The sequence below is a fragment of the Hippocampus comes genome, unplaced genomic scaffold (assembly GCF_001891065.2).
Source record: "Hippocampus comes isolate QL1 unplaced genomic scaffold, H_comes_QL1_v1.1 scaffold114, whole genome shotgun sequence".
Taxonomy (NCBI): domain Eukaryota; kingdom Metazoa; phylum Chordata; class Actinopteri; order Syngnathiformes; family Syngnathidae; genus Hippocampus; species Hippocampus comes.
In genome coordinates, this window is record NW_017806197.1 from 292718 (window position 1) to 308785 (window position 16068).

At 44.1% G+C, this 16068-nt stretch overlaps 1 protein-coding gene across 3 annotated transcripts in view; it reads right to left on the bottom strand.

Annotated features, from left to right (window-relative positions):
- ephb1 (EPH receptor B1) overlaps positions 1-16068 on the bottom strand; it is a 139548-nt gene that overhangs the window by 8280 nt on the left and 115200 nt on the right. For 2 of the 3 annotated variants that reach the window (XM_019855893.1, XM_019855891.1), the window contains exons 8-12: positions 13067-13175; positions 12197-12261; positions 6745-6933; positions 5831-6078; positions 4399-4614 (exon numbers count right to left, since the gene is read on the bottom strand). In XM_019855893.1, the coding sequence (XP_019711452.1) occupies positions 4399-4614; positions 5831-6078; positions 6745-6933; positions 12197-12261; positions 13067-13175 (827 nt within the window). The remainder of the gene's footprint in view (positions 1-4398; positions 4615-5830; positions 6079-6744; positions 6934-12196; positions 12262-13066; positions 13176-16068) is intronic. The other variant, XM_019855894.1, reaches the window with a different exon arrangement.

Genomic DNA, 16068 nt, shown 5'->3' on the forward strand with positions numbered 1-16068 from the left:
TGAATTAGATCATATTTGGCGGCTGCGTTGAATACAAGGTGACCAGTCTAATTTGAGCGATTGCGTGCTCATCTCAGACCGACCTTGGCCTGATAATTCATTTACAGCACGTTGAGAATAGGCGGCGACGCTCTTGTAAATGAGTCTTACCAAACTGGAGCACAGTATTAATGGACTTGATTTCCCCCCCCCCCCCCCCTTGAAGGATTTAATGGAACAAAAAAACTTTCAATTGCTTCACAAATGCACCGCAACAACCGACACAGATGGTGAATCAAGGTCTGCTCTATCCTGACTCTGGCAGCACGGCGGGGGGTGGGTGGGGGCTTGGTTGGAAATCAAGGTGGAACGTTTGGAAGTTTCTCCCAACTGGTAGCTACAGTATCATCATTTTGATTTTCCCCATATTGTCTATTATGTGTGATTTGGTACGATACTGTGGTTCACGGCAGGTATAAATTCGATGTATTTCAGAAATCCAGTTCCCAGAAAAGCGGTACTCCTCTCCTCTGCCCAGGTGGGGAAGCCAGATACAGGTCGTGTTTGGTCACTGCACCGGTGACTCACGCTTATCGCGGGGGCGCGGAGGGATTGGGAAGAGAGAGGAGGACCGTCGCGCCACATGCGTACTTTGCATTCGTTTACACCGCTGGATGAAAATAAGCATCTGTGCCCGTCACCGATGTGGTAGTTTGGAGTCAGCCCATGCTAAGAGCCGACGAGAATGACAGCAAAGCCATTTCATTTGATTACATGACTCTTCCCAAGCAGCATGATGCCTGCCCCAGACACTGAATGTTGCATTTATGTTGCACGAGAAGGAAGCATATTTTTAACCTCGCCTGCGCATGTGTAAACAAAGGTTCTTTATTTCAAGATGAAACATAGCCTGAAGTGTCAGGCCTTGTAGAACGACTGACAAGAATGGCAACAAAATATATATATTTTTTCTCTTTACCTTCACGTACCATCAAAGGCTAGAAGAAAAAAAAAAAAACAATGTTAGCTTTCTTAGCAGCACTTAAAAATATCTATCGGGAGTAGTGCAAAACTAAATACTGTATTTATTTGAATAAAATTTTCCGATCCGCTTTCTCCTCACAAGGGTCGCTGGGGGTGGAGCCTATCCCAGCCGTCTTCGGGCAGTAGGCGGGGGACACCCTGAACCGGTTGCCAGCCAATTGCAGGGCAACACGTATTTAACGGTTTAATTCAGATTTCAATAGTTTATGAGGACAGTCTTCTTTTTTTGTTTTGTTTTGACACCGAGACCCTCAAAATAACTCATCTTTACACCAGTTAATTGAAAAGCTGACCCTGAAACTTGCATTCCATAAACAATATGCAATGGAAAATGCAGCCCGGGGGGCAGGAGACAGGGTGAAATGATGCAAAATAGCAAGCAGCCAAGTGACAGAAAACAGCAACACATTTCACAACACAGCGCGCGCAGTGGAGCGGAGCGCAGAGAATGTCAATCGGGTCGCGGGGATTTGACGGACGAGCTTTGTTTGCGAGCTATGTGTGACCTCGCCTTTCAACCTCTCTCAGCCTCAATGACACAAACAAACACGGCCGCAGGAAAAGGCACCTGGGGAAGCCGGGGGGGTCATACAGCACAGTACTCAAAAACATACGGAAGTATGCATTCTCTGCGCAACAGAATGTGAAAGGCGGGTGGGCGTGTTTTCCACATCATCAGCTGAGTCAGTGGAAAGAAAACAGCAAGCAATCAAAAGATTATGAGTACTTGTATACAACGTCACGACATCCAATACAAAGACTGTGTCGAAAAGTGTGTCATTCCAAGAGTAGGAGTTTTTTGCAGAGGGGCTTGGAACAGATTAATGGCATTTCCATTCATCGCAGTGGGCAACAAGGATTTGAGATACAAGGTTTTGAAGTTACCGGCGTGGTCACGCAACAAATTAAACTCTCTGAAGGCACCAGTGTATCGTGGTGACAATTCGACTCCAAAAGGAATTTATGAGTTATGTGTTTTAGCGACGATCAGTCTCGTCGACGGTTTTACGAGCCAAATGCCTCCTGATTTTAGCGAGAGTGCTACAGAGCGCTAAGTGCAACCCCCTTGGATGTGAAAACCCCGCAGCATTGCCTCGGCGTGAAACCATGTGCCACATTAAACACGATGACCAGCGGGGTCCTCCTCACCGTACATCGCTGCGCAGCGCGCGCACTGTAATTGCTCTGCCGACAACCGCAAAGAAGAATCAGAACAGCAGTGTTGGAAAAGTGGTGATTAATTTGTCGGGGGAGGAGGTCGACGGCAATGTAAATCGCGGCATGTTAGCGCAATTTAATTTTCTCCCGATTCCCTCGGCCTCGTCTGCGGCGGCAGCCTCGCTCGCTGATTGGTTTGCGACAGGTCATAGCTGAGCAGGTCACGGAGGGAAGAGGAGCGTGGATCGTTTAATTATGCTGTCGAGCCACGTGGATGAGGAGAAAACCCCCAACATCCCCTGAAGCATGTTTGCACGTTCACCTTAAACACGTTAGTGGAAGGATCAGCATGACAAGGCGGTCCTATGTGCACAATGTACAGTCCCGTGCAAAAGCATGGGTGCCACCTCAAAGGTTCGTTGAGAATTCAGCACAATGAGAACGAGGAAAGGAATTGTGCACGAGAGCGGGTTTCTACCCGAACATGAACTAGGAGACTTATGAACATATTTTTGATTCATTTTTCGGTTTTCACTGCGAGAAAAAAAAATATAGAAACATATTTTAAGAAATCTTTTGAACCTGCAGGCACTGACTCACCAGGCTATTACCTGCATGCTTTTGATCTCCGCTTTTTGCATGTGTCAAAATACATCACAAGGTAGTCCTGAAATAGCCCCCCCTTTATAGCACAAGGTATTAATATTCATATTCGTCCATAATATATACAGAATTACCACCAAAGTACCAATATGCTGTATAATCAGGAGTGGAAAGAATACATCATTTGCATTAACTGTCCCTGAGGCAAATTGAGGAAAAGGTACAACTTCAGAAAAGCATTCTGAGAAACTGGTAATCGAAAACAAATGGCTTGTCAGAAAAGAATCAACGAACCGCAAAGTATGTTATATGAAGTGTGTCAGTATTGTTATCACAAAAATGTCTTTCAAATCCAAACGACAACAACATTTTTCCCTTCAAAGTAATCCCCCATGAGTCTAACAAATTTCCCCAGCCTTTTCTGCCGTTCCTTAATGAACAGCCGAAATGATTCTTTTGAGTTCCTGCAGCACCATTGTCGCGGCCATCTTGATGCCATCCGCATTTTCAAAATTGGTTCCCTTGATTATCCCCTTGAGCTTGGGAAAGAGGAAAAAAAAAAAAAAAGACCCTGAGCCAGGTCAGATGAGTCCCGAGGTTGCTCCAGGAGGCAATTTTCTTCTTGGTCAGGAACTGTCAGATGCTCAGGGCACAGTGAGCAGGCGTGTTGTCATGGTGAAGCAGCCATGGATTGTCCTTTGCCTTTGGATATGCAATCATCTGGCCCACATTGAAGAGCAAAACTTGATTTGATTTGGGGTTTGAACTGAAACCAGTCCTGGAGCTTTTCTGACGCACGTTGTACGCCCATTGCGCTTCAACGCCGCAAACCGCAAGGGACGATTCGACCTTGTTTTCCGATACCTCTGGTATTAGGATCTCATTAGACTCTGAAGGTATATCCAATGATGTGGTCAGTGAGTTTACAAGGGTCCTCCAAACAGTGTCGTCACCTCTGATTAAATATCAGTCAAGCAAGCTTGTTCGCACTTCAATCTCAAAGCATCGTAAATGAGGTCAAACTTGATGAACCAAACACCTGGGACACCCTTGCTTACTGCGTATCGCCACACACACACTTTTGCCGCACGCGCAGAGAATGCGTGCGACGTGTATCCGAATGCGTTTTGATTGAGGTAAAGGAGAGGCAGTCGATGACTGCTAATAATTACAGATCTGTGGTGTGGAGGAGTTAATGAGGAGCCAAAGCCTCCCATGATGCCCCCCGTAATAATGAACGATGAGTGAAAGAGAAGGCGGGAGGAAGGCGGGCAGGCGGAAGAGATGGGAGCTGTCAGTTGGAGAGGGCGCCATGCCCTTTGGTTTCCCCGCACTCTGGGCATGTCAACGAGAGAGGAGCCTTCCCAGAGGAGACTTGTCTCCACACTAATGAAGATGTGACAGAAACAGAACCACGGCACCGTGACTATAGAACATCGGAAAGAGGACCGGGGATGATGATGATGATGATGAGGAGGAGGAGGATGAAGAGAGGATGGTGAGTTGTGGGAAAGATTGTTTGCTTCTTCAAATAGAAAGCTGTCACAGAGACTCGTAACGGATTTGACTGACGCGATGTTCACGGAGGACAATTAAAGGGACGGCGGTACCCACCAAAGAGCTGGTGTAGCTGGGATCAGAGGTGTCCTCCTGCAGGTAGCGCGACAGGCCGAAATCGGACACTTTGCACACCAGGTTGCTGTTGACCAGAATGTTGCGTGCGGCCAAGTCCCGGTGCACGTAGTTCATCTCGGAGAGATATTTCATGCCGGCCGAGATCCCGCGCATCATTCCCACCAACTGGATCACTGTGAACTGACCGTCGTTTTGCTGCAAAACAAAGAGAAGGGGAGATTCAACGGCAAGGTTTGCAGGGAGCCTCGTTTGTGAAATGCTCATTCGTCAAGGGAAGAATTGAATCGATCATGTCACATGGTCACGGGGTTGGGGTTGCGCCGGAGAAAATCTCCATCGGGAAATTCTTTTCCTTTATGAAGCAAATGCAACTCGTGTTCATTCAAAAGTCTGGTTAAGTTCTCTTTTTAGCATGTGGTGCCGAGCAGCCGTGCCCCTGTGTGAATGCTTCCGAGGTGCTTTGAACATGGCAACAAATACCAAGGGTGAAACAGATCGATGGAAACAAGTCGGAAGTGGAGGTTAGCAAAGCCGGCTTCAAAGAGCCCCTTAAAGCCCCACCTGAGATCAAAGCAGCGCGGCGCAGTCACCCGTGAGATTGAAGGAGGGGAAAAAAAAAGGTGAATTGAATTTTGATTAACTTTCTTATTATAAAACAAAGCGCCGGAAGTCCAATCATATTTTCGGGGATTAACGATAGTGTTTGAAAATGACGAACGTACGTTGGAACCTTTCTCTTTGAAACGTCTCGAAGCGCGTGAACACGTAAGACAGGCCAACTGTCGAGTTTGACAGTCTGCCCAGACCTTTTCTGGGGGGATCCCGACGCATTACTAAGCGTGTTCTGGGGTCTCCTCCCAATGGAACATGGCTGGAACACGTCACCAGGGAAGCCTTCCGTGGGGGCATCTTATCCAGATGCCCAAACCACCTCATTTGGCTCCTCTCAAAATGGATGCTGCAGTAAATAGATTTTTCATGCCACCGAGTAACGATTGACCAGTATTCTGCAAGACGACTGCGATGTCGATGGTCCAATGAAGGCTGCATGTAACGACTGACACGTAGACCAACGGTGGGACAAAGTCTCCGCAGTCAGAGACTGGACAAGAAACTCATGCAAGAATACACGCTAATTGGGCCTTTGAGGCACCGGTTGGAACAGATGGAGCGGTGCGGAAAAGAGTGGAAAAGTGGGGGCATTACTGCCGATGTTGTCAGCCAAATTTGCCAATTTGTTTTCATAGACAGGGTGTAGAAGAAATCTCTTTTATGGGAGTCATTCTTTTTTTTTTCTTCTCCCATCGCAACTAATGCCTCACTTGCATTTGGTCTGACTGCTACAGTTCATGAATGATGAGAATCAAATCATGACTAACATTTGACAGCTTGCCATTAGACAGTCGCTCACCCTGAGGAAAGAGTCGAGGGCTCCGTTCTCCATAAACTCCGTGACGATCATGACCGGTCGGCTCTTCGTGACGACCCCCTCCAGGCGGATGATGTTGGGGTGGTCAAACTGACCCATGATGGACGCCTCGGATAAGAAGTCACGCCTCTGCTTCTCAACGTAGCCCGCCTTCAGGGTCTTGATGGCGACAAAGATCTCCCGCTTACTGGGCAGCTTCAGACGGCCCTTGTATACTTCCCCAAATTCACCTAGAAGAATAAGCCGATGTCATCACGAAGCAGTCCTTGAGATTAAATTTTCTCTGGTTTCTTTCGTTACTTTGGATTTTGTGGCCCCTGGGCTCTAAGTCCTCAGTCATCTACAGATTCCCCACGCAGGACAGTCAATACAAATGACATTCTCGGCACTGATAGGCCACGGTAATCGTCCCACAATTCAAGTTGCGTCGGTCCCTCTCAAATCGCATGCTGAGAAGGCCAATTTCAAAGGAGCTATTTCAGTCTCAAACGCAGTAGCAGTCCTATTTTTACCTCGATAAAAGCAATTCCGTGGCATTAGAAGGCTATACAGACGATGCAGATAGAAGAAACACCTCGTATCAAAGCAAACGGAAACTGCTTACCCGAGAAAACAAAGACATCAAACGTAATTACATCCCCCTCATGAATCGGGGGTGGAACGGTAGAACATATTTGAAATTAAGTATAATCAGAAAAGCAGAGGACATGCGGGACAAGACTAATTTCTAATGCAATTATGGTATATCCCATAGTAGCTGGCCTATATTCAGGTCATGTCCACGAGACCCCCCCCGATTGGCTGACTTTGCAACCCTGACTAAATGGTGTGTGACGACCGAGATGTAAACGTCACAGCACAATGCGACAAAGCCAAAAGAGGCGGAGCGACGTTACCTGCGCCAATGACCTCCTCGATTTTAACAGTCGAGACATCAATCTCCTTGGCAAACTCGTGGACGGCTTCGTTGGGGTCTTCGTACGTGAAGGGGTCGATGTAGATCTTCATCCCTGGGGAGCCTGAGAAGTGGGTCGGGCAGCCCAGTGGTGAGGGGCAGTTAGACATGTCGGCTCGCAAAGAGAGTTCTAGAACAACCAAAGGTGCCCAGTGAGAAGAAACCCCATCCGTTTTTGTTTTTTTTTCTCATTTGGCTGATGTGTTGTGCTAATGGCTGACGAATGCGATTGACCCGAAGGTCGTAACTTCAATCACATGGTGACACAGCAGTGCTTCCCGTCACTGCAAGCTTTTAACACTATTAATGAGGACAACTAAACTTGACATATGATTCTCCTTAAAATAAAAGAAAGGCTACTGCTGGATCGAAACCGTTCTCATCGCACACATTCAAGGGTATGGGTGGAAGGTCAAACAGGCAGTTTAAGTTCCATGTAAAGATAAAAAATGAAATGTCGATGAGTGAAGTCTGAGCTTGCAAAAGGGGAGGCAGTCTGTCATAGAGTGGAACCACAAACGTCCAACACAATTAACACCGGGATGGTGGTCAACCTCGAATCAGTTCCATGTAAAGATAAAAAAAAACGAAATGGCGATGAGTGAAGTCTGAGCTTGCAAAAGGGGAGGCAGTCTGTCATAGAGTGGAACCACAAACGTCCAACACAATTAACACCGGGATGGTGGTCAACCTCGAATTGGTTGGATTTTTCCTTCTGAATACAACCGAAATAGATATAACGCATTGCTGGCTCACCCTGTCATAAACATTGATAAAACTGTACAGTGGTACTTTGAGATGCGAGTTCAATTTGTTCTGTGGCCATGCCTGTAACTAAAAACACGAGCATCTCAAATCATTGTTGCCCACTGAAATGAATGGAAATCCCATTAATCCGAACCAGCCTCCCAACCCCGCCCCTAAAAATCATTGTATTGTTTTTAACCAAAAATAAATAAATAACACAATCTAATATATTTTATAAAAACGGTAATGAAACAATTGACAACAATTCTACATTTTTGTGAAATGTTTCCCACTGAAATGAATGGAAATGCCATTAATCCGAACTAGCCGCCCAAACCCCCCCTAAAAGTCATTGTATTGTTTTTCACCAAAAATAAATAAATAACACAATCTAATAGATTTTATAAAAACGGTAATGAGACAATTGACAACAATTCTACATTTTTGTGAAATGTTTTGCTTCAGTTCGATACACTTGTAGCCACACATGGAGCTGAACAAAACTCCCCCGTAGGATGCGGCAATGTTGGTTCTCCGTTCTTCATCGAAGATCAAGAATATATGCCTGCCCGTACCATTATATGTTGCTCCACTGCTTGTGTTCAAATATCCATTGCTTGAAGGATTATAAATCAGCGACGGTGCTGTTTGTTCGCCCATCTGTCGAGTTTTGCAATGTTTGTTAGCATTATGCTAAACGGACTTATCAAAAGCAAAGCTATGCGGCTGTTGACAGAAAACTTCAACTGGTAGTGACAACTAATAGCTTGAAGCCTCTATTTTGAATAATTGTTGATTATCCGTCAAAGGTGTTTGAGCCGGCTTACTGAACATAACTTGCGACGTACAATGGATTCCTTCGTACAATATATTCCTTTTCTCCTTTTGTGCAATTAGCATCTTAGCATTCTATGAGACTAGTGCTCCTCTTTTGGGAGTGTCCCTAAAAGCAAAAATCTATTTTGAATAATTTTTGATTATCCGTCAAAGGCGTTTGAGCCAGCTTACTGAACATAACTTGCGACGTACAATACATTCCTTTTCTCTTTTTGTGCAATTAGCATCTTAGCATTCTATGAGACCAGTGCTCCTCTTTTGGGAGTGTCCCTAAAAGCAAAAGGTTAATAACTCTAATACTGCCTTTTTGTTTTTTGCAACACCCAATGGCACAGTTTGGTGGATGTTTTCTACTTTTATGACCTCAGGGGACTTTGACTTCAGAGGTTCGCTTCTCTGAGTAAAATGAGATAGCGAGAAAGGTGAATACATTGATGAGTGAGAACCCCCCTCGCTTTTCAGTCTCTCAACTCTTTAAGTGCGAGAACCAATTTTGCCCACAGCTCTGCACAAGCTCATAAAGAGATAAAAACCGCTGCACCATCAACTTGCGCTTCATGCCACTGGGCGATAGGTAAGCGCAGTTCCCGGGACCCACAAGCGAACTGCTAGATTCTCTGTGCTGACAGAGCGGGCGGGCCTTGCTGCTGAAAAGGACTTGTAAACACATTCGATATATTCAATACACTCCGCTCCAAGATGGACATAACCGTAAATAAGTCAAAACATCATTTCTGCAGTGGCGCTTGAAGGCAGAACCTCTTTGGCGGAGTAGGAAAAACCTTGGCGGGCATGATTGGAATAAACCCATCTCCATCAAGTCAATTTGTGCCCTTTTTCATTTGCATAACACACGCGGCGATGGAAGGGTCCCAAGCGATAGCGAGAGGATAAGGTCTGCTCTTGGAAGGATCAAGGCAGCTCACCTCCATCTTCACTTAAAGCTGATTCTGGTTACGGCTCTAATTGCCTTGAACCCTGTCTGCGTGAACCTAATTGCTCATTAGAGATTCCATTCAGATTAGATTCAAGGTAATCCATTAGAGGGTTTATAGCTCGGCATTCCATAAAAAAAGGTCTCGTTTATTGGTGTTGCCAAGCTGCTGCAACACCGCTGGTAAGGACTCGATATATCAACCTGGATGATGGTTATACTTCAAGGAACATATGGGGCCACAATCAAATAAGCAGTCGACCACAAATGCATGCATGTCCTTGTGCACATACATAACAGCAGCCCATTATTTTCCAGTCCCCATTTCTAACACCACTTTCATCAATTATTTAAAACCCAACAGTATGTAACTCCCCGCACGGTGTTATCCGGACTCATCTTTTTATGGCCATTTCAGAGAAGAAACAGCTTTTTGCTTAAATATTTCACAAGACCCTCATCTGGGTGTGTGAAGCAAATGTATCCAAACCGCCATCCTATTTTTACCCAGCCTTGAAAGCAACAGATCTTTCCAGCGGGAGGTTAATGGCGGCTCCGGCAAACAAAAAGGACTTAACTCATGACTTAAATGGATAGCTCGTCCCAATTAGATGGCTGAATAAAGTGGCAAAATGGCAAAAATTAGACCAGCTCATGATTTATTGACTTCACTTTTTAATAATGCATTCAGTAATGCACACAGGGCTGTGAATTACAGTTAACTGCACTGCACTCAACCATTCTACTTTCACCAGTGTCCGGCATTCACCCCACAATTGGTTTGCCCTGCTCATTTAGCAAATGGCCCAAATGTACCTACAAATCAACAGTCAAGCTTAATTACTGTGAACTTTGTACATAAATCCATCATACGATTAATGGCCAAAACATTCCTCACACTTGTACTAATTAATGAGATCCTCACACTCAGAATTCATGCTACTTATCTACATTATCTAGTGACCTGACGGGAACAAAATACTTGAAGCAGTGCCCTGTTTGATTTTTAGTGCAGTCCTACAGACGGCAGTGTAAACTACAACCGTGAAAATATTTGAATAGTATCACAAGTACGGTTCGGAATGGATTCAGTTTTTGTGAATTCCATCATCAATTCTGTTAGATGACTTCATTCTCTTATCGATAATTATAAATAGAATTACAGATAGACAGAGAACTGGCTAGCTAGCTCTAGCTAGCTAGCTAGATAGATAGCTAGATAGACAGATAGCTCGATAGCTAGATAGCTAGATAGATAGATCCAAGTAGTGATGTCTTGTTTAGCTATTTCATGACACATTTTGTCACCACATTTTGGTAATTAGCTGACAGGAAGTGGACATGTGGAGAAACACGATCTAAAATATTCAGACACAGTGTGTAGGCTTACTTAAGACACTGCGGGCGTTTGAGGCCCATCAAGCAAATCAGCGGTTGCTTTCCTCGGCCTCACAAACACACCCGACTAATCTGAATGATTTGTTATCTTTTTTTTTCTTTTTTTTTTTCCAGCCGCATTGCTAAATTTTCAGTCCAGGCAGCATTGTTTTTTTTTTGACACGTTAACGAGGCTGAAATTGAGGACACATCACCTGACGTGTGTGGCAACGGCTGGAAAAGAAGGTGTCTCAATGCGAAGCTGGCACATTTTCCGAAATTTCACCCTAAACAATTGCTTTAGCGGCTCGTTTTTATTGTTGCACTGAATACTGTAATTACAAAACTGTCAGTCCCATCTTAGGGGAGAGTGAAAGACAACAATGCACTCTGGGATGGGTGGGGTGCAGGGGAAGGGAGGTCTGCATTGTTCAAAAAAAAAAAAAAAAAAAGAATAGGATCTCTTATCAGCAAATTGACGTATTTGATGATTGATGACTTTGATTCATCGACTGCCTTCATGGCATTTCGGTTTCGGCTCTTCTGGCCCGTGGCATCTATAATGAGTCCTGCCTTGCTGGGGCAGTGAGACAAAGTATGAGTTGGAAACACTGCTGCGTCAGGCTCGACAAAGCTCTATCCCCTCGAGTGAGCCCTCGTACTGACAGCGAGGTCGACAGCACAGACTATTTATTGGAGCCACAATACTGTTTGGTGTTTTTTTTTTTTTTTGAGTGCGTTTGAAGCTCTGTGTATCCTCCAGGCTCCATCCCAGTCAGTGTCAGGGGAGCGCTTACGACACAACGTACTCACAGCCATAGTAAAGCCTTGAGAGATGTCTGTCAGCATCATTGCCGCAAAGAAAGGAGAATGAATTTTAGAACAGTCGGCTGCTTCCTCACAATATCTACCTCATATTTTTTTTTCTGTACAAGATCGACCTGTACGTTGAATTGACCACAACTGAGTCGCACCTATCAAAGCAATGCAAGACAATGTAGATGAACTCCAAAATGCCTTTGCTGGAGAAACTGTGTGTGAATGCCAGGATGTTGAAAAATGAAAAAAATTATGCAATCATGTGAAAATGTGCAATATGTTGGTGAAAAATGTGGAATGGTTTTGAAAGATGTGAAATGACATTGGTGAAAAATGTACATTTTCGAACAGTCGGCTGCTGAAGTGAAGTGAAGGAGCTGAACATTTGGAATTCTAAATGGGAATGGGAATCTGTTTTGTTGAAGGTGTCACCGGGAATCAATTGGCAAATGTTGGGGTAAAAAAATAAATAACTAAATAAATTGGATAGAGGAAAATAGAAGCCCAGAAGGTGTGAACTCGGCGTTCATACAGTATAATAAGAACAATTGGATAGGTACTATGTGGAGTGGGACCCTTGGAGTGAATCAGTCACATTTATCACAATCAAGTCCCATTTATCACAATCAAGTCATCGCGATTGTATTAGATTTGGTCAAGGGTTAGATGGTGGACTCACCTCGTCCTGTACTGTAATGTTGCAGCTTGTCACTGTAGACTGCCTCCTTGGTGTAGGCCCTTTTCCTAACACATTAATGAGGAACAGATGAATGATGAGCAACATGACAAAACGCTGTACACAAGGGTGCCGCGAATACCGCACAATAAAACGCGGCTGCAACGGAATATTTTGCACAGCGGTGGATGGGAATGTCCGCCATGGTAAATGAAGTTTTGAGTTTTAATTAGATCTCGATAGGATCACTTTGCTTTTCATGCGCCATCAAAAGAGCCCCGGCCTCTTTTGTGAAGGCTCAAAGTTGCGCGCGGCTCAGCAGAAAATGTGACCTTCAAATATCTAAAGCAAGGGCGCCTGAGCGATGTGGCAGAGTGACCGGCTAATGCCAAATTAAATCAGCTCGACTTCACTAACAAGGCAGAAGTTGCAACGGTTTAACTTCTCTGTGAAACGATGCTGGACGGTGGAATATGCTTGCTTGCATTTATGCAATATAACAAGCTCATTTGGGTGTGTTTATGTACCGCGTACTTTCCAGGGATATGATGATCAATGTGACTGCAGGCAAATATGGATTATATTGCGAAACGAAAACCTAAACTTGACATTATTGACACCTTACCGCAAAGCAAAGCCTCATTGTATAGTCACATGGTTGGCGGCGTTACCATTAGGTTGACATTATTTGCGATACATTTATGTTGACACGAGCGTACCCCTGCATTTGGTTCAATGCCCCAGGGAACACAATGGTGGAGGAAAAACAGCATAAACAAAAGAGGACATGTTGGCTAGGATGTCATTACGAAGAGGGAAAATTAAAAAAAAAATGTTTCTGCACTGCGGGCGCTTAAGGGAAATTGCGGTTACCTGCTACACACGATCGAGATGGCAACCAACGAAACAATGAAGACCACTCCTGCAGCCGCTGACCCCGCAATTAGAGGAAGTTGCTCCCTCAGCTCTGATTTGAAGTCTTCTAAAATGAAAAAGAAAAAAAAAAAAAACCTTATTAACCACATTTCATTACAGAACACTCCAAAAGGACCGAAGAATTTCCAAATTATTATTATATATGTTTTTGTGACATGAATGCTGTTGATGTAACCCTTTCAGCCATTGATATTTGAACACAAATGGTAGGGCAACACATGTAGACAGACATAATGCTCACAGGGTCTTCTTGCTACTTTTCTTCCTTCTGATTCAGACCAGTCAAGAATTGTTGATTTTTAACGGGAAATTAGTCAGCTAAGAATTACATTAAAGTTTGTACGATTGTACTTCTGGCTACAAAAAGATGCAACATTGCATCGTCGTCGTCCGCTGCTAGGGTGCAGAGCAGCTCGCTATTTATTCTTCATTTTGTATTTTAAAACATAAGTGTAACAAGTGTTGAGAAGAATGGAAACCATAGAAAACCTTAATCGAGGCTTATGCCTCTACCCCACACAAAATTAAACAAAAACAAAAAAAGAGATTTAAAAATGGAACTTGGCTCGGAACGTATCACCCGCAAAAGGTTAAGAGAAAATCGTAATGATATTTCAGTTCATTTCAAAGACGATTTGAGATACAAGTGTTTTCAGATGCGAGCCTGGTCACGGAATTAATTAAACTTGTAAGTCAAGGCACCGCTGTATGTGTCATATTTGCGGTTTATAAACCAGTTTCTGAGTACTTTTTATTCATTTATTTATTTTTAGTGGCTGCAGTTTATATACCCATGTGCTCAGCAGACTGAATTTTATATGTTAAGGTCAGTACTGCATTGCTGACATAAAAAAATCAAATGATAGCCTAAGACTGGCACACTACTATTTGACCCCCCCCAAAAAATAGGGGGGGGAACCCCCCAACTTTAAATGGTATGCGTTCAGCTATTCGCATGAGAGCGCATCTTTTGTGCGTGCGGAACGGCTCGCCTGGATGTCTGACGGATAAAGAAAACATACAGATGTCTCAGCTGAGAGGCGCCGACCGAAATCCGTCGAGCTTTGGCAGGGATGAGTGACAAGTTGTGTTTGATAAACTGAGACCGAGTGACACAGAAAGAGAGGCGGTGTGCTATTGATGCGAGAAAAAAAAAAAGAAAAAAAAAAAGAATGACAAGGAGGCCTTCATCTTTCAATATCGGCGTACCTGAAAAAGAAGCCGCACTTTGGAATGCTGTTTCACGAGGTTTGCACCAAAAGACGTTGCACAGAAAACCTCAAAACCGTAGACCCTTAAACATTCAGGCAAGAACTGGTTATCTCCCTCGATATGTTTGCTTGAAATTAGGCAAGTCAGATTTATTGATATCGCACATTTCATACACAAGGCAACTCAAAGTCTTCCCCCGTTCCTCATAAAAAAATAGAAAACCAACAAAGAGAATTGCGCAGCAATCTTTGAAGACAATGTGACGTCCCACTTGATGAATATTTTGGGGACAAAAGACGACAGTTTTCCCCGGATTGCCCATAACAACCAATGAATTAGAAAAGAAACAGAAAAACAAACAAACAAAAAAAACACTTCAATCAGAATTTCCTCATGTCATTATGGAAAAGAACATTTTAAATGAAGGGGCTGTAGTTGCCCCTCTCATCCTCCTCCTTATTTAAACATAATGAACAATATATATTTTTTTAAAGTGTGTATTTGTTCACAATCGTGTGTTTTCACTTATTCATATCTTACAGATATTAGATTTACTTTCAACCACGCACTGGTGAAGGGGATAAAAAAAAAAGTGCGTTGAGGAGATGGAGGCAAACCAGCGTAAATGGCAGCAGGTGGAGCCGACGGGCGCGAGCGTCGGCAGCTCGCTGGCGCCCGCTGCTAAGTGCTCTGACAAATATCGCGTGGTGGCGGCGCGCCAATAAATGAAAAACAGCGAGCGTGAAGTGTGTGCCGTTGCTTTTTTCGAGAACATTTGTAAACACTGAGAGGGGTGGGGGGGGGGCACGAATGTGCCACAGCATCTACTTTAGCCACTACGCTTAAGCCTAACGCTGGAATGAGTTTGAAACGCCCAGACGGGTTGCGTTTTGCGCCACCGCATAAAGGGCATTATCGATAACATCCACAAAAAGAAAACCACAGATGATTGGATTTTCAAGTTATCACGAGAACACCAGCAGGAGCCTTCCGTATGCTATTTCTCACACTGGCCTCCTTTTGTAATAAATGACAACACACACAAACCTGATAGACAGAACACGACAGACAAAGAAACGGGGCTTTGATCAGCGTGAGGCGAAAAATACGAAGCTGCTCGGTGACTTCAGAGTCCGTTGTGCTTGTTTGAAGTGACTTGTGCACAAATGTTGTCCAACTCATCGAAGGAACCGTTGTGATCAACCCTGCGCTCAAAACCCCCGTTCCACCTCCTGTTACTGACTGTTTGTCGAATGCTTCAAAAATACAGCTTGATGTTAGCGGAGATTCTTTCGTCGACATTGTAGTCATCATTTTTGCACCAACGGAACAACCTGTTAGGTCGGGGTTGGCGCGTTCAAACCTTCATTAAAAACAAATGTTTAGCATGTTCAAAGCTACACATTGGCTATAACAATTCTTATAATTTTGTTTTGTATCCGTATGAAAGGCCAAATTAACGGCAGAAGACAGAAAAGAGGACGCAATTGTGTCATGGCAAAGCCAGAAGATCAACGCAGCATTTTAGGGATGGTCGGATTTTGCATTGTTTTGTGGCTTAGCTACGCTACGCTGTTAACCTGCTTTTAGAATTTTTCATTTGGTGACGGATGCTAACTTTCTACTTGACAATGGCACTTTCATTTCTCATTTCACAACTTGTGCCACGGCGGGTTCCTGTGGATCTTTGGAACCCTCCCTCCCTCCCTCCTTTTCTGTTAAACCCC